This window comes from Felis catus, chromosome A1 (assembly GCF_018350175.1).
Source record: "Felis catus isolate Fca126 chromosome A1, F.catus_Fca126_mat1.0, whole genome shotgun sequence".
NCBI classification, from domain to species: Eukaryota; Metazoa; Chordata; class Mammalia; order Carnivora; family Felidae; genus Felis; species Felis catus.
The window spans coordinates 179,136,234-179,160,842 of record NC_058368.1 but is presented as its reverse complement, the minus strand read 5'-3'; the positions used below and the strand labels follow the sequence as shown (position 1 = coordinate 179,160,842).

At 42.5% G+C, this 24,609-nt stretch overlaps 1 protein-coding gene across 1 annotated transcript in view; it reads left to right on the top strand.

Moving 5' to 3' along the window:
- DOCK2 (dedicator of cytokinesis 2) overlaps positions 1-24,609 on the top strand; it is a 416,930-nt gene that overhangs the window by 48,985 nt on the left and 343,336 nt on the right. The window contains exons 8-15 of the mRNA XM_003981290.4: positions 1,931-2,085; positions 6,567-6,648; positions 12,287-12,422; positions 14,988-15,063; positions 16,029-16,105; positions 16,699-16,824; positions 18,029-18,153; positions 23,274-23,372. Of these exons, the coding sequence (XP_003981339.1) occupies positions 1,931-2,085; positions 6,567-6,648; positions 12,287-12,422; positions 14,988-15,063; positions 16,029-16,105; positions 16,699-16,824; positions 18,029-18,153; positions 23,274-23,372 (876 nt within the window). The remainder of the gene's footprint in view (positions 1-1,930; positions 2,086-6,566; positions 6,649-12,286; positions 12,423-14,987; positions 15,064-16,028; positions 16,106-16,698; positions 16,825-18,028; positions 18,154-23,273; positions 23,373-24,609) is intronic.

Genomic DNA, 24,609 nt, shown 5'->3' with positions numbered 1-24,609 from the left:
TCATAGTGCATCAAGAGCTATTTTAAAAATGTACCATCAAGAAAGGCATCTCTCAGAGAAGACATCTGAGTTGACACTTGAATGATGTGAAGTCACCAGGCCTGGGAAGATCTAGGGACAAAGTGTTCTATGTATAGGGAACAGTAAGTGAAAAGGTCCTGAGGTAGGACTGTGTTCTGAAGTTTCAAGGAGTAGAAAGGCCAGTGTTGATGGTGCATGCTGAGCCACGGGAGAGGGTAGGCAATGATTTGGAGACATAGGGAGCAGTAGCCAGATCTCACAAGGCCCAAGGCATCATGGAGAAGAGTTAAGATTTGTTATTCCAAGTGTGGTAGAAAACTGACAAAAGATTTCAAGGAAACGTAATTTTATTTTTCAAGGTTAACATACTCTGATTTATGATTAAAAAATCATTTTATCCACTGTGTATTATTTGGAAGAAGGTTTATTTTTAGCTCTATTGAGATAATTTTCACAGAATGAAATCAATTCATTATAAACTATAGTCTACTGAATCTGGCTAAAATACAGTGCTGGGTGAACTCCACCACGATCAAGATCTCAACAGTTGCATCACATTGAAAGTTTCTTTGAGTCCCCTTACAGTTGACTCCTTTCCCCAGTCTCCAGCTGCAGGCAGTCCCTAATTTGTTTTTTTGTGACTACACTTTTGCCTTTTCTGTAGTTTCATATAAATGAAATCATATGGTTTTTGTGTTTGAATTAAAAAAAATTTTTTTTAACGTCTATTTATTTTTGAGACAGAGAGAGACAGAGCATGAACAGGGGAGAGGCAGAGAGAGAGGGAGACACAGAATCCAAAACAGGCTCCAGGCTCTGAGCTGTCAGCATAGAGCCGATGCGGGGCTCAAACTCACACACTGTGAGATCATGACCTGAGCCGAAGTCGGATGCTTAACCGACTGAGCCACCCAGGTGCCCCTTGGTTTTTGTGTTTGACTTGCTTTACTCTGAATGGTGATTTTGAGGTTTGTGTCGTGGTATATATTATTTTTCCCTTTTTATTGCTGAGTTGCCATACCATTGACCAGTTGTCCATTTTGGACAGGTGGGTTGTTTCCACTTGGGGGTTATTTTAACTAGTACTGCTATGAACATTTGCAAACACATGTTTGAACGTACATTTTCATTCTTTTTGAGTAATACCTGACAGTAGGATTGCTGGATCCTATGATATGTGTATGTTCCACTTATAAAGATTCTGCCATACTTGTTTCCAGAAGGGGCGTACAATTTTGCATCCCCATCAGTAGTATATGAGAGAGTTCCAGTAGCTCTGCATCCTTTCAACACTTGGTGCTCCCATTCTAGTGCTTGTGTGATGGTATCTCATCGTGGTTTTAATTTGAATTTTCCTGAATAACTAGTGAAGTTGAGCATCTCTTTATGTGCCTACTGGCCATGGCCATTTGTAATTTTTTGTGTGTGTGTGAAATGTCTGTTCAGATGTTTTGCCCATTTTAATTGGGTTGATTTTCTCATCATTGAGTTGTAAGAATTATTTGTTTATTCTAAATATGATTGTATATTTGTATATTCTAAATGCAAATTCTCTACCAGATATATGTTTTTGCAAATATATTTTCCCAGTCTGTGCCTCCCCTTTTCATTTTCTTAAATGCATCTTTCAAACAGCAGAAGTTTTTAGTTTCAATGGAGACCATTTAAGCATTTTTTGAAAAAGTAATTTGTGATTTTTATGACACTAATTTTATGATGAAGGCTGGGCAAATAGTACTATTTCCCAAAATGAGAAAATCAAGGCCAAGAGAGTCAAAGTGACTTGGCTCAGATTACAGAAGCTTTTGGTTGTAGACCTGGTTATAATGCAAAAATCTTCAGGCTTGTGTCCTCAGTGGTGCTGGGCTAATTTTCTCTACCTTCCTCCTTTTTTCCTGCCACCTCTTAGTCAAAAGACCAGCCAGATTATGGAATGTATTCCCGGATCTCCTCATCCCCCACCCACAGCCTCTATGTCTTTGTGAGAAACTTTGTGTGCAGAATTGGGGAAGATGCTGAGCTTTTCATGTCTCTCTATGACCCCAACAAGCAAACTGTCATAAGGTAGGTGTGTTCAGTATTGCCTGACTTCTGTGTATATGGGAGGTTGGAGTTAGCAGAGCACAGAACATCCTTTTTATTCCCGCCATCACTTGTGGAGAAATTCCCACCTGGAAGAGAAACTGAGCCTGAAAATGTGGAAATAACTTTTTATAGGATGTACCAGTCAGGTAGAAATATTACCACCAAATTTTTCCCATAGTGCGGTTATGGTTACACAGTAGGGTTTTGTAAATAGGTTTGTGATTCTGGAGAACAACCAGAGGTAATGAGATTCATACAGGTGGCATTGGATAGATTAAAATTCATACTTTTAAAATAGGAGATTCATAGGGGGATGGGTGAAATAGGTGATGGGGATTGAGGAGGGCACTTGTGATGAGTACAGGGTGATGTATGGAAGCATTGAACCACTAGATTGTGTACCTGAAACTATTGTAACACTGTGTGCTAACTAACTGGAATTAAAATAAAATAAAAAAAAAAACTTAAGTAAAAAATAAAAACAGAACAAAATAAAACAAACAAAAACAAAATAAAACACAACCAGAGTTAAGAAATGAGTGGTGAGGGCGGTACCAGGTTAAGAATGTGGGCTCTGAGATCTGCCTGAGTTCACATCCTGGCCCCACCATTTACTCTTTCTTAACCTCAGGCAAATTGTTCATCTTTCCTAGCCCTGAGTTGCCCATTTGCAAAATGTGAGCGCCAATCTCACAGGGTCATTTCTTTCAGATATCAGTGAGAAGCACAGAGCCTGGCACGTGGTGCTCCAAGAGGCTGTGGCTATTATTATTACTACTTTAACTGGTTGCTCTCGAGAACCCTTGGGTGCCTCAGCTTGACGAAGTGAACACACCTTTGAGAATCTCCAGGGAGGAGACTCTGGTATACCTCCAGCCCCCACTACTAGGCCCCTGGCCCCTGCTTGTGGTTTAGACCATCCTTCCAGGTGGTGACCCTGCTGGTCTCCTCCATTGGGGTTTTGGGCCAATACATAGTCCCATATTTGAAGGCCCAGTTAACATAATGGAAGAAAGCTGGAGCATAATTCGTCTGCCTTTATGGAGAAAGTGGTGCCTCTCTAGCTTGGTTGTTATGATTAAATGAGACCATGTACAATGCCTAGTGAAGAGGAGTACTTTAGAAAATAATGGCTTTTCTGGAGACATTTGTGAAACATGGAGGGACTGTTCATCTAAGGAGAATGAACTGAGGTCTGTACGTGATATCATTTAATTCCCTTTACTCCATGTCATTTGGGTGAGGAAATGAGGCTTGGGGAGGTCAAGTGACTAGTCCAAAGTCATACATATGTATTAATGGTGGAACTGAGATTTCTACTCAGGTCCATCTATCTAACTCCAAAGACAAGCTAGTTCCCACTTTAGTGTGTCACCAAGGAAAGAGTTGTATTAAATATCCTGAATGGTTCTCATCAGAGTGTCAGCATTGTCATGGTAGAAAGCTACTCTTTATAGCAAACCTAAATCCCTAACATTAAAGAGTCAGCCTAATTCACCTGGTGGGCCTCAGTGAACACTGGAAGTGAGTGTCCCTTTTCCCTCAGAACCCACCTTGAAATGGTCTGTGTGTCATAGGCCCCTTGCCATTCCCTGTCAGCTTTTCCCAAGGTGCCTGTGACAAAGATCCTGAAAGTACTCAGAGGACCCTTCCTGCCTCTCAGAAAACATGTTTCCTTATATTTGAATTGGCAAGGGTGCCTGGCCTACTGGCCTATCTAAGTGATGGATGACCTGAGCCAGCTCTGTAGAAGGAGGCAATGGATCAGTGACAAGGCAGCTCTGTTCCCTGATGTGCCATACAGGATGATATGCTCAATGGGGCATGCCTGAGTGATGTCTCTGAGAGTGCCAGATATACAGGGAAGCCCTCAGGAAACTGAGAGATGAGGAAGAGAGGGAACAAAAAGGGCAAAAACCAAAAGAAAAAAAATGAGAGAGAGAGAAGTAGAAAACAAAGAAAGATGAGAAGAGGCATGATACAAGAAAGGGGCAGGGGAACTTGAAAGCACTCCCTATGTCATTCTGACTCTGGACAGCTGTTTTTTTCCCTAAGAAATCAATCTTCTCCCCTCTTACAAAGCAGGTTGACATAAATGAACCAAAGACAAGTTAGGGCATTCTCAGTGTGGCCCAAATGTGAACTGGGAACAATTTGGCTGAGACAGAGCTTTCAATGTTGGGATAAATCATGGTCCGATTCCAGTGGATGCTTAAAGAGAAGTTTGGGAAATCTAAGGTAAATTTTTGTAGGACAAAAAAAGAAGCATCTTAGACATCAAGCCAGTGGCAAGGCTAATTTCAAAAAAAAAAAAAAATCTTGAGGAGGAGTTGGGATGGTCCTCCCCTTCCTTGGAGGAGACTGTCACGTGCAATAGATCTTACCTGGCTCGGTGCCAGGTAGGCCTTTGGTCTTACCACCCAGGTCTTGCTGGGCATGGATGGATAGGGCCAGCTCAGCCCTCTAAGTTGCTTTTCTTATTTATTGTATTTCCCCTAGAAGAAAATTGCTAGTGCCTGATGTTTAGACCTAACAGGCTGGTTCTCTGTTGGTCATGCTACATGTGATCAAAGGTCCTGGGAAATACCCAGGTATTTCACTGTGACATTCTGGAGATAACCAATGGGAAATAATAACAATTATTATTATTATTATTATTTTTTATTTTTATTTTTTTGGATGGAACCTTGGAGGCTTCTTGGTTAGTTTGCTGAAAATTCCACTGAAATATTTAGAACTTACTAAGGAAAGAAAGAAAGAAAGAAAGAAAGAAAGAAAGAAAGAAAGAGAGGAAGGGAAGGAGGAAGGAAAGAAGGAAGGAAGGGAGGAAGAAAAAAGAAAAACTACATTTAACTTGATTGAATTTTAACCAGTGGTTAATCTAGAGCTGTGTTCATTTTGTTATCAGTGCCATTTACCCCTTGACCTTGCTTAGACTACTCTCATCAGTCTTCTAGAGGTGAGTAGAGAGAGAGTAACAAGACATCAGAGAGAACAAATCTCTAAAAACAAGGGACTTCCCTTAACTTTGTTAAATTCTTAATATTCTTTTTTAGGATGATTTGGTTTTTGAGCTTTACTTTGTTTTTTTCCTAATTCAAGATAATGGGCATTTATTTAACACTAACTATATATACTCCTGTATGGCATGGCAAACCTTATGACTCAACTCATCAAACTACTAAGTTTCTCCTAATTTTCCCAGTGTGGCTGGACTGACTAGTATGTACCCCACAGGGTGGGTATGGTTGCTAGAAGATGTAAGATGGTAAATGATCATATGTCAGAATTGTGTGACTGCCTCTCCTAAAACCCTTCAGGGAGTATCCATTACTTTTAGGATCAAGTCAAAATCCTTGGGTGACCTACAAGGCCTACATGGTCTGTCCTCTCTAATTTTTCTCTTACCACTTTCCCCTTGGATCTGGTTTGTATTTATTTTTATCTTATTTTATTTTATTTTACTTTATTTTATTTTGTTTATTTGTTTATTTAGTAATGTTTATTTATTTTTGAGAGACAGAGAGGCAGAGTGTAAGTGGGAAACAGGCAGAGAGAGAGGAAGACACAGAATCCGAAGCAGGCTCCAGGCTCTGAGCTGTCAGCACAGCTGAGCCTGACGCGGGGCTTGAACTCATGAACTGTGAGATCATGACCTGAGCCGAAGTCAGATACTTAACTGACTGAGCCCAGGCACCCCTTGGATCTGGCTTTTAGGTGCATCAAGCTCCATTCTGCCTCAGGGCCTTTAAATGCATGTTTGCTTTGCCTGAAACATTTCTCTTTATCTTTTCCTGACCGACTTTATTTACATGTCATATCCTCAGCAAAGACTTCCCTGAGTACCCAGACTAGGACAGACTTTTTTGATATACATTCTTGTAACACCCTGAACTTTGTTTTGATAGCACAATTGCATATAAATAGTTGTCACAACTGCATTTAGATAGTTATTTCAGTGTATCTCAGATAATGACTAAGGCCATCTTTGGCCCATCATACTGTGACATTCCATTCAAGAAAACAGTCCTATGTCCAATGGATCATTTTAAAAAAATTCAAATCTTTATTCAGTCTTGAAAAGGGAATGAGATGAGAAGGGCAAATATATTCTTAATGTCCAGCAAAATATACCAAAATCCTTTCCTCCTCATCTCTTCTACTCTTAATAATGCTACAGAGAATGCTGCTTCTCTTCAAAAATATTAGGTAGCTGGGCCAGAATTTGCTTAGCAAATGGGGGAGGGAAAGAGACTATGAATGCACACATGTTATTGATTCTTTGCCCCCTGTCTCTGTTAGTGGTGATCTCTTAGAGGGAGGGACCACATCTGTCTCAAACACTACCGTGTCCCCAGTAGCCAGTATGTGTCAGGCACACAGTAGAGGCTCAGTGAATATTTTTTCCAAAGCAGTGTTGAGCCCCAGGCAGTAACCAGTTGCCACTCTTCTTCCCACAGTGAGAACTACCTGGTGCGATGGGGCAGCAGGGGCTTCCCGAAGGAGATCGAGATGCTCAACAATCTGAAGGTGGTCTTCACGGTGGGTGTACATTCTTCTTGTAGCCATCTTCCACACTCGCAAGGATACAATCTTGGAAATGAGAGGCTGGCCACTTGATCAGGAGGGAGCATGACCTTGGGGCAGATTTGTGTTCTGGGCTTTCTGGAGAGATTCAGAACAGATGGGGGGCCGGGTGTGTGTGTGGGGGTGGGTGTTGTGTGCCCTAAAGAAGCTATTAGGGAGGTGGGTCTTCCCCTCTCTATATCTTCTTCCCTCTTTCTTTCTCACTCATGTGCACACTGAGAATACACACAGAGCGCTGTGTAAACAAGCACAGACTCCTTCCAGCAATAATGTCTGCATGAACTAGATACAGCAGCTATTCTGATTTATCAGTAAATTCATTGGTTAATCTGAGTTCCTTTCTTTGGCTCAGACTTTCTAAAAACCTTTCTAAAATGTATCAGAAAAAAAAAAAGAACTCCTAAGAACATTGGCTGCCTTGATAAATTGTATATTCTGAATAAAATTAAGTCATAGATGACTAAAGATCTTAATGGATCCCTGAGATCATTCTTCTAAAAACCAATACTTGCTGGGCAAGACACATGTAGAAATGTTGAAATCAGTTGTTAGTTGGATGACTTATTTCTGAGAGTGAACCTGGCTTTTTAGTTGTGGGAAGGACAAACAGTGGAAATCAGAAGATAAGAGTTATTATTTTTAGCAAAGACCTTTCTCTTGTCCTATTTCCATGAGGGTGTGTTAAGAGTGTTATCTTAAGATACCTAAGGATATTGGTGTTCTCTGCAAGATCCTTTGGAGAGAAGAGCATTTATGAGATTTTTCACTCTGATGCATGTGTTAGCAAGGAAAATTACAGAGGAGGAGTCAGGGAGGGATTTGGGCATTGGCCAAACCTATGAGTTTGATCCAGGAGTGACCGACATGCTACATTAACCTACGTTGCTCTACAATAATTTTCCAGTTACAGCCCATTAAGTGCAATGTCTCATGTTATGTCACAATTAGATTGGAGTGCAGCTGATTTATTTTGTTTGTTATTTCCTGAAAAATGGGCCAGAGGCATGGAATAAGATCAGAGTCCTAATTGCTTAGACAAAGTTTTCCTGGCATATATAAATGTGTCTCAGTCATGTTTATCTATTATTAGTTAGAAGGAGGAGCCTATTTATTTTCTTGATAAATAGGAAAGTCCCATAGGGCCTCCTGATTAAACCAGGAGACAGATGTTTCACGAGAAGGACAGGGACAGGGAATCAATCAGTGGTTCATTTTGCAGAGAACCAATTCATGATGTAAACATGCAGGAAAGGGCATCGGTAAATTTGTGTCTCTCAATATTAATGAGAATGTGATTCTGCTTGCATGGAATTCTGCCTGGGCTGCTATGTCTTCTTCCCCTAGCAAATGAACTTGGGAACCTTCGTTGACTGGTTCAACAGGCTGATATTTCTCTGTCTTGAAATGATGGAAGTCTTCATTTTGGGACAAGGAAAATCATGATGCTCTAACTTCTTTTATTGATTCAAGATCAATTCAATGAGTACCTAACATGTGCTTTGTGCTAGGTATTGGGGATATAGCATTGAATAAGCTTATTGAACCTTTCTATCATGGTATGATGGGGGGAATTCGGAAAATAAATAAATGAGTAAATAAACAAGAAAATGTCAGAAGGCAATCCATGCAATGCAGATAATTAAAACAGGATGATATGATGGCGTTTGACTGGGACTTACTTTCAATTGGACATTGAGGTGATATTTAAGTTAGAGATGAGATGAGACTTGGCAGGTATGTGCCTTGCTGGCCTTATTTATTTTTCTCTGGATGTTAGCTCTTTCTAGTTTCTTCTTTGAGGGCAAAGCCCTAGGAGCTGACGCATGAGTCGGGCCAATGGTGAACTTCCCCTCTGTCTCTTTTATAAGCATTCAACCCCTTAGATCGGTAAGAGGAAGGCAGAATATACTACCAGTTTCCCTAAGAATTTGCCCACTTTGGGGGTTGTTGCTAACATACAGGAAACAAGACTGAACAATAAAAGGAGTACTAATGAATTACTAAATCGGGTGACACATGTTTTAAGTTTAATTGCACTGCCTCAACTTCCCTAATATGTCTGAGTTTTATAAGGTCAGTGTAAAAATGAATTAGAGACACCACAAATTGGAACACAGTTCTGAGGAAGGATCACACATTTATACACTCTCCAGAGAGAAACAATGTGTTTGAGCATTTTGCTGTGCTTGCATAACATATTAAGATGGTCTGGGTGCCTGGGTGGCTCAGTTGGTTGAGCATCCAACTTTGGCTCAGGTCATGATCTCAAGTTCATGAGTTTGAGCCCTGTGTCAGGCTCTGTCCTGACAGCTCAGAGCCTAGAGCTTGCTTCAAATTCTGTGTCTCCTTCTCTCTCTGCCCCTCCCCCTCTTGCACTATCTCTCTCCCTCTCTCTCTCTCTGTCTCTCTCTCTCTCTCTCTCTCAAAACCCAGGCGTCCCTATGTTTTTAAGTTTATTTATTTACTTTGAGAGAGACAGAGACATTGTGAGTGGGAGAGGGACAGAGAGAGGGAGAGAGAGACTCCCATGCAGGCTCTGCACTGTCAGCATAGAGACTGATGCAGGGCTTGAACCCAGAAATCTATGAGATCATGACCTGAGCTGAAATCAAGAGTCATACACTCAACCGACTGAGCCACCCAGTCACCCCAGCTTAATTGCCTCTTGGAACGCCCTATCTCCAAATACATTTTCAGGTTCTGGGAGGTTAGGACTTCAACATATGAATTCTGAGGGGACATAATTCATCCCATAACATCTAGGGAGGATCCTTCAGGTGCCAGGGTCTTTGTGACTCTGGAATGACTCTGAAAGATACCAAACTAGATGTTTCAAAAATATGAAAATTTCTAATGAGAGGGGGGAACTAATTAGGGACGAAAATCATTATAAGGGAAGCAAGCCTTAAGCTCTTAAGGTTGGAAAGGATTTGGATATATAGAGGAGTAAGAGGTAAGTATTTGAGGCAGAGGTGTGGACAGGGGGCTTAGGAAGAAAGATTGAGTTGAAAGTGAGCATTGTGTGTTTGTGGAGCGGTAACGGGATCTTTGTGACAAAAATAGAGTACTTACATGCAGAGAATAGTGGGGAATTGGTCAGGTAGGACAGCTGGAAATATATTATGTCTGGGACCTTTCACGTCAGCTGGGGAAGATTAGCACTAATAGGGTAGGAAATAGGGAGCTATTAAGGTTGTTGCGGGGAGAGAAATGAAATAATGAACATGGCTTCTAAAGATGAGTTTTTCAGGGATATCAAGATGGTTGGGAGGAAGGAGGCAGGCAGGCCAGAGAAGAGGCTTTCCAACCATCTGCATGTAAGATAATTGGGATCTCAAATTCAGTTGCCTATAGGGCAAGGCAGAAAATACAAATGAGTGGCTGAGCTTCCTTAGCCAGAAAGCCCCCTTCTCCCCTAACTTTCCTCTCCCCTTGCCCAGTAGAGAGACTTTGAGGAGAGTCAGGGAGCAGATGTCCATTCCCTCAGCAGGTGAAAGGACAGCCCTTGTATCAGTCAGAGTTCTCCAGAGAACCTGAACCAATAGGATATATATGTAGGTTTATTCAAAGGATTTGGCTCACAGGATTGTGGGGGCTGGCAAGTTTGAAATCTGTAGGGCTGGCCAGCAGGCCTGAAATTCAGGCAGGATTTCTTTATTACTGTCTTGAGGCACAACTCGTCCTTCACTGGAAAACCTCAGGTTTGGGTGCTAGAGGTACAACAGTGAATAAGGCCTCAAGGCCTTCAACTGATAGGATGAGGCATATCTACATTATGTATGGTAACCTCCTTTACTTAAAGTCCATCGATTATAGATGTTAATTGGGCCTACGAAATACCTTCACAGAAGCATTTAGACTAGTGTTTGACCAAGCAACTAAGCACCATGGCCTAGTCAAAGCTGGTGCATAAAATGTAGCCATCACGGGGGCGCCTTGGTGGCTTAGTCAGTGATTTCAGCTCAGGTCATGATCCCAAGGTTCGTTTTGTGGGGCTGAGCCCTGTGTTGAGCCCCATGTTGGGCTGTGAGCTGACAGTGTGCAGCCTACTTGGGATTCTTTCTCTCCCTCACACTCTGCCCTTCCCCTGCTCACTCGTGTGCATGCTCTCTCTCTCCTTCTCAAAATAAATAAATAAAATTAACTATCACAAGCCTGAAGCAGGAAGGTGTGGACTACATTGGGACCATGTTTTGTCCCCAGAAACTCTTCACACCCCCATGCTCTTCTTTCCACACCATACACACTGAGAGCCTGGGGATGGCTGCTTTGCCTGGACCCTGGCTCTTATGTGAGCTGACAGGCTATTCCCAGTGCATATGCCTATATGAGGGTTAACTTGGAGGAAAAGCAGCTATTCCCTAGTGAGGCCAGGCCCAGGATTCTCTGCTCGGACGCCAACAACTTGCCTTGATCCCATCTGGAAGGGGGTTCCAAGAACACTGAAGCTTTTAGATTTGAGCAGGACACCCAGATACTGAGGTGACCTGGGTGGTTTTCCCTCCCGTGTATCTTTCTAAAGGGGAGAGAGATATTTTGTGGTAGTTAGGTTTATGGACTTTGGTGTGAGAATGGACAGTGTCTCCAAGGACTAAGGTCATGACCTCTGGAAGCCCCTTGTCTTCTTCATGTCTCAGTCTCCCCCTCTGTAAAATGGGGTGCAAAAACAGTATCTACTTGAGAGAGTTGTTAAGGATCAAACAAGATGATGGCATGTGAGAAATACAGCACCATGCAGGACACATTAGTGTAGTTCACCGGTTTCAGTGTTCTTCCTTCATGGCACACACCTGAGGGCACTCAGCTGTCCCCCTTGAAGTTAGCTGCGGCTGCCTGCCTTGCTTTGGTCATTGAAATGCAAGCCAAAGTGATGTGCCTTGTCTGGGTGGAAGCTTTAAGACCAAAAGGTGATTCGCCACATTTCCTTCCCCTGCTGTGGGGACAGTGGAAGCACCTGTTCTGAGGAGATGGCTCGCCCGTCAGCTAGAGGCCCAGGGTGGGTAGTTGAGCAAGGTGGGAGATGAGTGGGTGGGGGGCAGCTGTTTGCATTTGGCATTCAGCCTGAGCTAGAAGTAAACTTCTGTTGTCTTATAAAGCTCTGAGATGCTGGGATTACTTGTGCCACAACAACCCATTCCTGATTGATATACATACGTCAGGTGCTCAGTGAATGTAACTATTGGGAGCTTTCCCTCTTCCTTTGGCCTTCTCCCTCAGTAGTGCTGAGTGGTGATGAGACAAATGAAGTCATTTGTAGCAAAAGCTATTTTGGATCCATCAGCTGGCATATAGGAAATGTTGCCTGTATGACTGATATTGTACTTCTATCCTCTTCTCATTGGTTTGAAATTGAAGAATGGGGATTGAACACCAGAGACCTGTCCCTCAGTTTCCTTTCTAGAACTTTCTAAAACTCACAGTTCTTATCTATGGAATGGGTGTATCGTCTTGTTTTCAGCCTTTCCTGTGACTAATTGTATGACTGGTCCTTGTACACTAAGTGCTAAATACATCTGCCCCAGAATTTGCTATCACTAGGCTTCCTTTTCTACTTCTTTAGACACATGGTAACTATTAATTTCCTGCCCTACAGGACCTCGGAAACAAAGACCTCAACAGGGATAAAATTTACTTGATTTGTCAAATAGTCCGAGTTGGGAAGATGGATCTCAAGGATACTAATACAAAGAAGTGCACGCAGGGACTGAGACGGCCCTTTGGGGTTGCAGGTAATGACACACTACACACCATTAACTTTTACTGGAGTGCACATTTTATATGGCTGAATTTTAAAGATTCTTTCTTTCCCTCTCCTCCTTGCCCTCCCCGCCAAAAAAAAATTTTATACCAGACAGCTCCTAATACCTACATTTCTGGTGACTAAATAAAAATAATTGGTGGCCAAATCCAGATTTATGATGAAGGCAGTGAATAATAGATTCCTCGTGTCTGCAGCAGAGTGTTGGGAGAGCATTGCAGTCTGAACATTTGGCGCCTTTGCTCCCCAGCGTGGTGAAGGAGGAACAGTTCGGGTGGGATCTAATTATGAGGCACAAATCACTTTTTAAAAAATATCCAGGACAGGAAATGCAGTTACACAGAATGAGTCACTGGCCACACATCTAAATTCTAGATGGAAGTGGATGTTTGGAGAGTTGGTGTGACCAAATGAGGTTGCTTTAGAGCAGCCTCACCTCCTCATTTTTCTCCAAGCCTTAGCTCTCTCTCGGGGTTTCCAAGGCTTCATCATTCTTTAACCACTTTTATGGTTTTTGTTATATTTAACTATAACTTGCATTATTATTTACCTAATATATTTTCTTTTAATTAGCTCACTTTAAACTAAAGTACACTTTTTGGAAGACCATTTAAATACCTGTGAAAACAGCTATTTTATATGCCAGTTTTATTTCTTTTTATTAAAATATGCTTTTTTGCTTTCTGTTTTGTTTTTTGGCTTTTGAGAATGAGAGAAAGTGCAAAAGAGGGGGGGGGGAGGGGCAGAAGGAGAGAGAGAGAGAAAATCCTAAGCAAGTTCCAGGCTCAGTGTGGAACCCAACACCAGGCTCGATCCCCCAACCCTGGGATCATGACCTGAGCTGAAATCAGGAGTCAGATGCTCAAATAACTGAGCCACCCAGGTGCTCCTAAAATATACTTTTTAAATCATGTACCATTTATAATTCCTCTGTATCATCTCTAAACCCTGTGTTTCAGGTTCTTCGTTCAAGATACCCCGATCTGCAAGCACAAACCAGCTGGCTCTCCAACTAGTCCCCTGGCACTGCTTGCAAAGTGGTGGAGTAGATGAAGTTAGCTTATAATGACCTAACTGGTTTTATTTTAGCCTGGTATTGTTGCTAACTAGATAGTTAGGTGACCTTGGCAAGCATTTTCCCCAGGGACTTAGTTTCATTATCTGCAAAATGAGAGACTTGGACTGATTGATCTGTGCCCTGCTCTGAAATGCTGATGTCAGGATATTCCTGACATCATAGTGTCCCTGTTAAGGCAGTGAGGGTTCTTCAACCTTACCTCAAACCGTGCCTTTGTCCTCAGCTGTAGTCTGCGTGCTCTTTTGGCTTCAGGTGAAAGCAATTTGATGTAACTGAAAGGTTCAGGCATAGATTGCTTCAGGTATAGCTGGATCCAGGAACTCGAATTTATATCTCATTATCTCTCAGCTCCTATGTCCGCTTGCTGACTTATTCTGAAGATGACTGTCCAGTTAGTTGGCAAAATGTGGGCCATCTGTTCCAAGCTTGCATCTTACCAGTTTAGTAATCTAGCGGAAAGAAAACACCTCTTTCCCGTTAGTTAGTAGAAGCCCCAGGAACATAAATGTAGGCAACATGCTCATTCCTGAAGCACTTACTCTGGGCATGGGGATGTGGTCCTCTGACTGGCCAAGTCATATGAACAACTCTGGAGCCAGAGGGAAATTGCTACACCCAAACCATGCTCACTGAGAATGGGCTAGGGGGGGTGTCTGTTGATCACAGGAGTGGACAATGGATTCAAATAACAGTTCCCCTTCCTTCTGTCAACTCCCTGACTCCCCTCTTCAATTAAATGCAGTCATTGGCTGATTATTATCCAGACAGTTTTAATGGGCTTGAAGTGTTTGAGGTATTTCATGTCACTAGGGTTTTGGCTATATTTGACTAGCTGTTCTCCATGCCCCTCCCCTGCCGTCACCACCATTTCTATAATCCCCTGTCTAATTCAGGAGTTCTTCACCTTGGTTTTATGGGCCTTTAGTGGCTAATTTGAGGTGAAATTTCAGAGGGTCCAAGATCCCTCTGGAATTGCAGGGTTCAAAGATCCTGCAGTTAAGTGTTCGTGCATATGAGCATGTTTATGAAAAGGGAGCGAGTAGATTTCATTAGATTCTCAGGTCCCATAGGGAGTCCTTGTGCTTGGGTTTTGTAGGCACAGTAGACACCCAATATATCTATGTCAAATCCAATCCTGCTTGTTTAATTTCATAGACACTCTTCTGATTCTTTTCTCTTGGCTTCTGCTAAACCACAGTCTCTTGGATATTTCTGTGGCCTACTGACCTCCCAACCTGCTTTGCCCAGAAGTGCTTGCCAGGTGCTACACATTATGAACCCTTGCTGTCTGAGTATTGTCTGATTCTGGTTAGCTTGCTTTTTAAGACTTTCTGACCCAACCTCTCTTATCCTATAGTCTCATCCCATTGACATCCCTTCCTGGGAGCAGGAGAGTGTAAGACATTAATTCTTTTTTCTTTCTTTCTTTCGTTCTTTTTTTTTTTTTTTTTTTTTTAGTTATGGACATAACAGACATCATCAAGGGGAAAGCAGAGAGTGATGAAGAAAAGCAACACTTCATTCCTTTTCACCCGTGAGAGATTTTCCATTTCTTTCCCTTCTTTTAAACCACACCCTTCCTCACTGAAGGCTGCTGGAAAGTAGGCTGTAATTCCCTGAGTTGGCGATGGTCCCATTGGGCCTCCCAAGAGGAGGGCAGTAAAAGAACGAGTGTGTCTCTGTGCCAAGGCACTTGAGACCAACCTGCTTTTCACATATTCGTTCATCAACTGTTCTGTATTTGACAGAGTTTGACTGACAGAGGGCTGGGCACTGCAGTAGGCATGGGGCACGAAATGGTTAATAAGATAGACGTGGCCTGTCTTCTTGGATCTTAATTTTGGGGAATTAAAATATATTTTGGGGAATATTTTGGGGAATTGATGGGGAATTAAATAATCAACAAAAGATTAATGCATTGATTACAAGTAATACAAGAACCATGACTCTGTGAAGCAATAACATATCAAGAACATAGAACAGGGAATCGTTACCTGGTTCTCACGGATGGAAATATCCATAACTTGAGAGGAGGGTAGTGAGGAGGGTAAATGTCCTTTTCCTGCTCTGAAAAGGTGTCTGTAAGAAAGCAGGACCTCCAGTTTGAGAATGTTGTCTTTACTCTGTTACCCCAAGGATGTCCAGGGAGTATGGTGTTTTGTTATTGGCGATGAGGTCAGTGACTCTCATTAAAGCCTTTGCCACCTTACTGAACAGATGTTCCTTTTGAGGGCTTGGGAATCCTTCTTTTCCAAGAGTCTTCCTAGGGAAAGAAAAATGGCCTCTACTTATAGCAATGATGTTCCCAAATCTCCGAGCTATGTTGCTTTGTGGCATTTCCTGATGGCATCTATGCTGTCTGAGCTGGCATGGGCAGTCTCACTTTTCACCTAAGGTGTATGGAGGGCCTGGGTAACTTTCTGGAACACATGGAACCACAAGGTGGGAACCTTATTGACAGCGCCGCATAAGCATTTTGTGCTTTCTTTTCCTTCCCAGAGTGACAGCTGAGAATGACTTCCTCCATAGCCTGCTGGGCAAAGTCACGGCCTCCAAGGGAGACAGTGGAGGGCAAGGTAAAATGCCACCATGTGCCCAGTGGACTGGGCTCTGTCTTGGGAGCTCTTGATGCTTTGGAAAACAGTTCAAAATCCTAAACCCTGGGAAACATAGCCTTCCTTCTAGACAGACCATTGTGAAGAATGGAAGCATGTGATCTGTGGAGATGGAAACCACATCTCCTGAATCTGGGAGGCATGTCCTAGTGCCTAGAGGAAGAGGGGAACTGATATATCCTATCTCTTATGTGTCAGGCACTCTCATATATCTCCTTAATTGATTTAATTCTTCCCACATTCCTGTGAGATACATGGTATCTACCTCACTTTACAGAGGCTAGGCTTAGAGAGGTGGGTTAGTTTGACAGAAGCTGACATTGCTAGAAGGCACCAGTGGGATTCAAACCCACAGATGTCTGGCTCCAGAGCCCATCTGCTTTCCACCTTCCTTCCTCCTGGGTTGGGTCACTGCTTCTGAGATTGTTTCTCTCTGCTTCCAGTGGTGTCCTCCAGAAGGAGCTCAAGGGGAGAAATGGTGGGGGTTGGGGGTGGGGGCAGCGAGACTGAGAATACCTTGAAGTTGCCTCTTCATGGTGAGCGTTCCCTTCCAGGCCTCTGGGTGACCATGAAGATGCTTGTGGGTGACATCATTCAGATCCGCAAGGACTACCCACACCTGGTGGATAGGACTACTGTGGTGGCCAGGAAGCTGGGCTTCCCAGAGATCATCATGCCAGGTCTGGCCTTCTCCTGGGGTGGGGGAGATCTAGCTTGTCACATCCATTTTCCCTTTAAAAAGTCAACTCCTTACTTTTCTACTACATCTTTTCTGTTTCTTTCCCTGAAGGTAACCACTGGAAATGATTTTTGTATATCCAAAAATCTTCCAAACATTCACGTAATAAAGACAAACACATAAATATACACACATGCACTTTTTCCCCTCACAATGGGATCACACTTCATATGCTTTATATACCATTACTTTACATACTTTATATAGAGTTCTCTGATTTGCTTTATCACTTAATAATTTATCATGGACATTCTTTCTACTTTACTACACACTGAATAATTCTGTTCTTTTGGGGAGGATATGTCATTCTCTTAAATTTTTAAACTATTTTTTTTTTATTACCAGAGGACTCCATGCTCATTGTAAAGTGTTAGAATAGCATGAAAGGGTATAAAGTGAAACGTTAAAAGCTCCCTCAAATCTTTGTCTCTAGAAGTAACTGCTATTAACATTTTCTGAACGTGTATATAATAAAAAAAATAAATAAATGAGATGATATAATAACATTCTTCTGAAACTTCCCTTTTCATCTTAATCCCGTCTTAGACTTGCATGCATAGCTACTCTCACTTACTCCTCCTCCTCCCCACCGTGTATAGCGGTCCCCTAGGGGCCTGCCCTGTGGTTCATTTGGACCTGCTTTACCTGTGACATCAACTCCTTGTGCATTCCCCTGTGGGGCTTTCCGTTCTGATTGCCCCCCATTCCTGAACACCTCCTGACCCTCCTTCCGTGTTCCTTGGGGACTCGAAAAGGCACTCTATCTTCTGCACAGTGAAAGATTGTGTGGCTGACTGTGGTTGCTGTTCACGGGCCAAGATCAGCTCCATTGGAGCTTTCCTTTGCCTTTCCAGAAGGTGTCACTAGAGGATGGAAATTAAATGATTTTAATGGGGAGAAAAACAGCCAACCCGCCTACCTTTTTACAACTGATGTCCTGGCATCGGTCCATCCCCTTTTTACCTATCTTCCCAGCCTCCCTGATGAGGAAGCAATGCTTTTTTCAAGCATGTCTGATCTTGATTTCATTAGTAGATGTCAAGGCAGGGCACTTCCTCTCAGGCCCCCACTCCCTGTGCTTCCCAGTCAGTGTCTCTCCTGCAGCACAGACACCAACTCTTGTCTCTCTCTCCCTCTGTCTGCAGGGGATGTCAGGAACGACATCTACATCACTCTCTTACAAGGAGACTTTGACAAGTACAACAAGACCACACAGAGGAATGTTGAAGTGATCATGTGTGTGTGTGCAGAGGATGGCAAAACGCTACCTGTAAGGGCCCCTGCTGCTGTCCCGGGTGCCCCGGCCACCATGGGTGCTTCTGCTCTCAAAGATTTGCTTTTCTCATACCAATCTGCTAACTGCCAAGAGCCTTTGGGATGCCTTGACTAACATGATCTACATCTTTAGAGCTTGGTTAGCATACTGGCCCATAGTAAGACCTTGTATCGTGTTGTCTTTTACATCAAAGCAGTTTTTCAATGTCTGTCTCTCTCTTTTCATAATCCATTTTTCTTTCTTCTATTTCCTTTTTTTTTTTTTTTTTTTTTTGCTTGACCTCAGCTTATAGGTCAGTTTTTTGCTGTTAAAATGTTGTTCACATTGAAACTTGAGCTGGTTTATTCAGGCAAAATCCATGACAAGAAAAAGGATCAATACAGAGCCTTGGGCTAGTGTGGAGACTCAGGATGGCCTCAAAACAGACATTCCCAACACTTAATCCAACTCCCTAGTGCTCAGCTAGAATTCTGGTGGAAAGCCTTATTCGTAAATTGGTCTCCAGAGGGCCAACACAGTGTATTCAAGAATGCAAAGCACATTGCTATAAATATTTATACAGCATATGTCCTATATAATATTTGTCATGTGTGTTTACATTTATTTACTTATATTTCTTCAAAGGTTGTCAGCAATTGTGTCCAGTGTGTGGGAGGGCTCTGCTTCTCCATTTCTCCTTTTGGAGTACTGAGCTGAAAATAAAATCAGCTCTCAGCAGCAGTTTCAGCGTGGGCAAATATTCCTCTTAGGCCACAGTAGGTGATTAGATAGCACAGTACCGTGGGGGCGTTAAGTATTGATAAGTCATCTGCTCTAGCCTTGGGGCCTGGGGCTCAGGCAGATATTTCTACCCTCTACCTAAGAACATAAATGGCATTCACAGGGGAATTACTACGTGCCAGGCACTGGGATAAGTATGATGCATTGCCATTATTATCCCCATTTTTACGGGGGTGGGGGCAACTAAGCCTTCAAGTGAAACTGCTTTTCTAAGTACATAAGTACTAAGTACTTTTCTAAGTACATACATAAAGTTAGTATATGGTAGGGATGGGGTTTGGTTCCAGGTTTCAGGCCCTCTTAAATACTTCACTATAATGCCTATCCATTAAAAAAAATCCTCCAGTTTATTTCTTATATCAAAAAATGATGCTAATAACCACTTCTTTCAAATTCTGGGAAGATTAATAATTATTTTTTAAATTTAAAGAAAACCCCAAGTGTCTTGTTTGTTGGTAAAGACTGGCCCCATTAATTAATATCTAGCTGAGCAAAAACCCAAGTGTTTAAATCATCCTCTTCTTGTTGGTTCTGAAAAGTAAAATAAGTGAGAGACATTTTGCTCAAAAGATCACAAAAGAAGAGCGGAGGGCTTTTATCTGAAAGGGAAATTGCATTTCACGAATGTATAGACCATTGCTTTGAAGTTATTTTTATCCGACTACCTGTTGAAGAACTTTTAAACCTCAGCTTCATTTTTAAAAACACTGATATGCTCACCTTCAGTGTTGTCAAAGGACAAATTAGAAGGAACAGTTAGCAGGAATGTAGGCATCAAATCTTGCTCCTGAACCATTCTTCTACCTCTGCCACCCTTTCCAGTCACACCCGACCAGGCTGCGCAAACACGCTCATCAAAGATGAATATATAAGGAGGTATTCTGGGGGCTGAAATGGAGAGGTAACTATGGGGCACGGTGATAATTTGCAGTTTCCTCTATTAGGGAAGTTATGGGGGAGTTCAGTTGACTGACTATTGAAAATTGCTAAGGAAGCCTGTGGGAGGCTGTTCTTTCTTTATTTGCAGAAATAAATATTACTGCCTAATTAAGTGTCAGACAGCACACTCAAATACTTTTGATACTGGTGGGTTCCTGTGGAAACAGTTGCCTTCAGAGGTATCTATTTCTTTTCCCGCTGCAGGTGCACACTGCCCTTGGCAGAGCAGGGCCAGAGGACAGAGTAAGTTACACGTGTCCTTGGCCCACTTTGGGGTCTCAGCAACCTTTTACAGGAGGGGCCATAGCAGAAAAGCTAGTGCAGTGGACTCTGGGATCAAATAGATCAAGTTAAAATCCCAACCTCCCTTCCTAGTAGCTGTATAATCTTGGATAAGGTTTATTTGTCTATAAAAGAGGAGTCATAATTTCCTCCTCACAGGGTTGCAAGTTAAACAAAATGGTAAGGGTAAGGCACCTGGTATGCAGTAAATACGCAGAAACAGGAAGGGGGGTAACATTCAGAGAAGGGCGAGCAATTGCAAGTTGATGCCCTGACCAGGAACTGAGGCAGTCAGATGGTCACTACAATGAGGATGGATGCCTGAAGCAAGTTTAAGGAGAAGCAAAAAGGATTAGATGTCAGGCTGAGAAACCTGTCCTCTTCTGAGCTCAGCTAGCCAACGGGGGTAGAGGCAGGCATAGAGGACAACATAGTATAGCACTTGAGACCATGACCTCTGGGGCCAGGCAACCAGGCTCAATTCCCAGTGTAGCCTGGATTAGCAGGATGACCTTGAACAAATTACATCATCTCTCTATGCCTACAATTTTCTGTCTGAATCAGAGACTGCAGCAGTTGCACCTTGCTTTTGTGAATATCGAATAAGGTGATCTACATAGTAAGTGTTCATTAAAATTAGTTACTAGACAGGTATAGTAGTCTTCTGGTTTGATTCTTGCCTTGTGGCTGCTAACTGGCATCTTCCTGGCATGTGGCTTTGTTGGTGTAGAGCACTCTCGTTCTCAAAGTGCGTTTGCATCCATGGTGTCATTTGTTCCTCAGGTGATTACTATCAGGTAGACAGGGCCTGTGTGAGGAGCCTGATTTTTCCTCCTGCTGAAGTGAGTCTGCCAAGACTAGCTCAGCATTAAAGCCCCCAGGCTTCCTGATTCCTATGCAGATTGCCTTCAAGTAACCTGAAACCTACTAGGAGTTCTTACTGCTAACTGGGTACCATGGGGGTGGGCAATGGGGAAAATTGTTGAACAGGCTTACTTGAGACATTTACAAATCTATATTTTCTCTAAAACCAGGCTCAGTCCCTGGTCATGATTCTCGACACATGTGGAAACATTCAGTTTTATCTCGGAAGGGTTGAGAGTGAGGGTCTTAGGCCTTTCTCAGAGTAGTACTGAAACTTTTTTCTACAGCCTTAGGCCATCAAAAGTTTTCACCATCAAGATAGTTTTGTGGAATTCAGTTGCTCGCCATACAACAATTTTACTTTCACCAGAGATATATACGTATTTTCAGATTTTATAAGCTACATGGGATTCACTGCAGCTACAGAAACTCTAAGCCCATAAATGTCACTAGATATAAATCATGGGAGGCTGGAAGGTTGTTATGGAAGGAACACTGGACAGAGAGTTAGTGGGTCGAGATGTGTGCTAGCTCTGCTACCTTTCTGGGCTCTCAGGGCCTCAGTTTACTCAGTGTTGAAATGTGGATAATAGCAGTGATCATCTGAGGTGGTTATGAGGATTGGATTAAGTGAGGTAGTATGTATGAAGCGTTCAGCATAATGCTGGACAAAAAGCACTCTCTAAATGGTTAGAAAAACTTTGAAAGTATGTTTATAGGTCAGTGCCTCAAAAATTTCTGTAAGCCCTCATTCCCTTCATTCCATTGAAAACCAAGAGAGTTGTCTTTCTTCATTTTTAGTTCACTGGTTATTCTTGGGTTTTTTTTTGTTGTTTGTTTGTTCTTAGAGGTAAGTTCTGAAAGGATGCTATATCCTTATTTTGAAATGGATTCAGTTGGATTGCAAGTACCCTCAATCATTGTTTCCCTACAGCTTGGAAGTAAAGAGGGAGAATTCCAGGGAGAGATTCTACTTCCCACAAGCAGGATTCTACTTCCCACAAGTTAGCTTCTCTTGTTGGGGGTCCCAAAGTGCTTGCGTGTGGCCAGTTTGGATCATTTAGCCTGGTGGTGGTGGTAGAGGGGATTTCAAGGATCCGTTGGTGAATTGGATGGAATCTGTAAGAGGCAAGGAGTCTGTCATCCTAAAAATGCCCAGAGACACACAGTTTTGCAGTTAGGGAGCCTGGGGCTCTAAAATCAATCCTTTTGTCCCTACATCTCTGGAGACTAGAAGCAAATAAAATTCTGTTGGTCTGGTATAAAACATTTAGACCCTTGCTGGGTGACCCTAGCTAAAATCTTGTTTTGGGGCCAGACAGCTAGAATTAATACAAAGAGATAGAATTAAGGTGCTAGCACACTCTATTAGCAGATCTTCCTTATTACTCTGAATGTGATTTTTATGGCAAACGCTAAATGTCCTATAAGGTATACTTGCTCTGTGCTCATTCTCTGTTTGGAATGTCTTTCCCACATTTCTGCTCAGAGCCAACTTGGAATCTTTCTTCAAGATTCTCAACTGTCATCACCTCCAAGAAATCTTCCCTGAATCCTCAGGCTACACTTAAGTGTCTCTTCTCTGTGCTCCACTGTAATAAATACATATGTCTGCCATTACATTGCATTTAGTGATTTGTCTGGTTATCTAAAGATCTTTCTGCAAAACTGTGAACTCTTATGTCAGGTTGAATATCTGACTAATGCCCATTTCCCAGTGCTTGGCATGGGCCTGATACTAGAAGATGCTCCGTGACTGTGGGGCTCCCTCTGCCCCTGTATCTGTCTGCAACCCATGCTCCCTCCCATCGCCCAGCTTCTGTGTTAGCATCAGAAATACATCAGAATGAGCTGCTGCTTGACTGATCTGAGCCTGTTTGTAAACTTTGTGCACATTCAGATTTTAGAAACAAATAGGATTAATAAGACTGGCAGCATGCAGTAACTCCAAGGCTGGTTACCATTTACAATAAGTCAGTCACGTCAGCGCCTGGTGTGCTCCAATGGTTTCCAGAATGCAAGTAATAGAATTTCTGTAGTTAAGCAGCTGTCACTCCTGGGGCCAGGGATGTTCATGTATAAATCTGTAACTTAGAAGGGTACCTGGCAGAAGGGTTGGTGAATGGAGGGTTTTCCAAGGCCCTAAGGCCATTGTTGGCCTTGGAACTAAAATTGCCCAAGCACAGAAAATGGCAGTTCTATAGTGTTTTGTTTTGTTTTGTTTTCTCTTTTTTTCCCTCTTGGATCAGAATGCAATTTGTGTAGGAGCTGGGGACAAGCCCATGAATGAATATCGGTCCGTTGTGTACTATCAAGTCAAACAGCCACGGTGGAATGAAACAGTCAAGGTAATAATGATAATAATAATAATAATAATGATAGCAGCACACATGTATTTAGGGGCTCTGAGACACCTCCCTAAGACCTGAAGCAATACCCTAGTGTGTGTCCAGTGGTGTGTCAGGGAGTAAAAATGGTGGCCCAAAGCATGAGCAACCTGCTTCTCTTGATCACCCTTCACTGACCCAGGACCAGCCACTAGAGAATTGTCATATGTTCTTCTTGTGGACAGTGTCTAGCCTACCAAGTTATGTCACTCTACTCAGCAGTGAGGAGCGACAGAGCTTGCAAGCAAATGTGAGGCTATAAAAGACCACTTGATGCCTGAAAGATATTCTCTTGGGAATATGTCTCAGACAAAAGTGGTATTAATCACAAATACTCACACTACCAGATTGTCACACTAAGTGGAAGGGAATATCATGCATTGGAAGAAGAGTTTGGAATTAATTCAGTGAACAGGGAAGCTTGAATATCTCTACCTTATAATTAGTAGCAGTCTTTATTCGCCCTGTTCTCTGAACCCAAACTCAAGATGTTCGTTTAACTTCCTTTTCTGAGATAGCTACCCAGAGCTCAGTGGCTCTTGCCCTGTCACTTATATTCCTGTTTTCCTCAGTGGGTCTCCCCAAATTCACTCTCTTCAAAATGACCTACCCAACTTCAGGGTCAGAAAGCTATTGGATGGACCAAGTTGTTTTTCTCTTTTCTGTGTTCTCTTGTACACTAGTTATTTCCCTTTGCTAGCCCTTGTCAGATGGTTGTTAAAATATGCATCTCCCCATGTGAACCATAAGCTTTTTGAGTTGCAGGGCCTCTGCCTTACATTAACATGGCCAGCATATCATATGACCATAGCTTGGAGTAGCCATTAAATTCGCAGCAAAATAATGAATTGGACTGCAGTTGTTCATGAGATTCTCAGAAAAATCCCTTTCTTTTGTCTGAAATTACAAATGATGGATCTCTTCAGGCTCAAATTCCATTTTCTGGAGCAGAAAGTGTCCCAAAGTATACATCGGTTTGGCTTTTAATAGTCATCTCTACAGTGTAAACTTGTCCCTTTAAAAAATCAAAGTGGCTTCCTCACAGGTAGCTAAACTTTGCTTTGGCTTGAATTGCAAGTTATGGAGAGAACTGTGAGGTGTTGGGAGGTGGCCAGTCCATGGCCAGGCCTGATACGTATCAATCAAGTGTTCAATAGACCACCCTCTGGGCAGTGAAATGGGTGACCAAGGAGTGGGT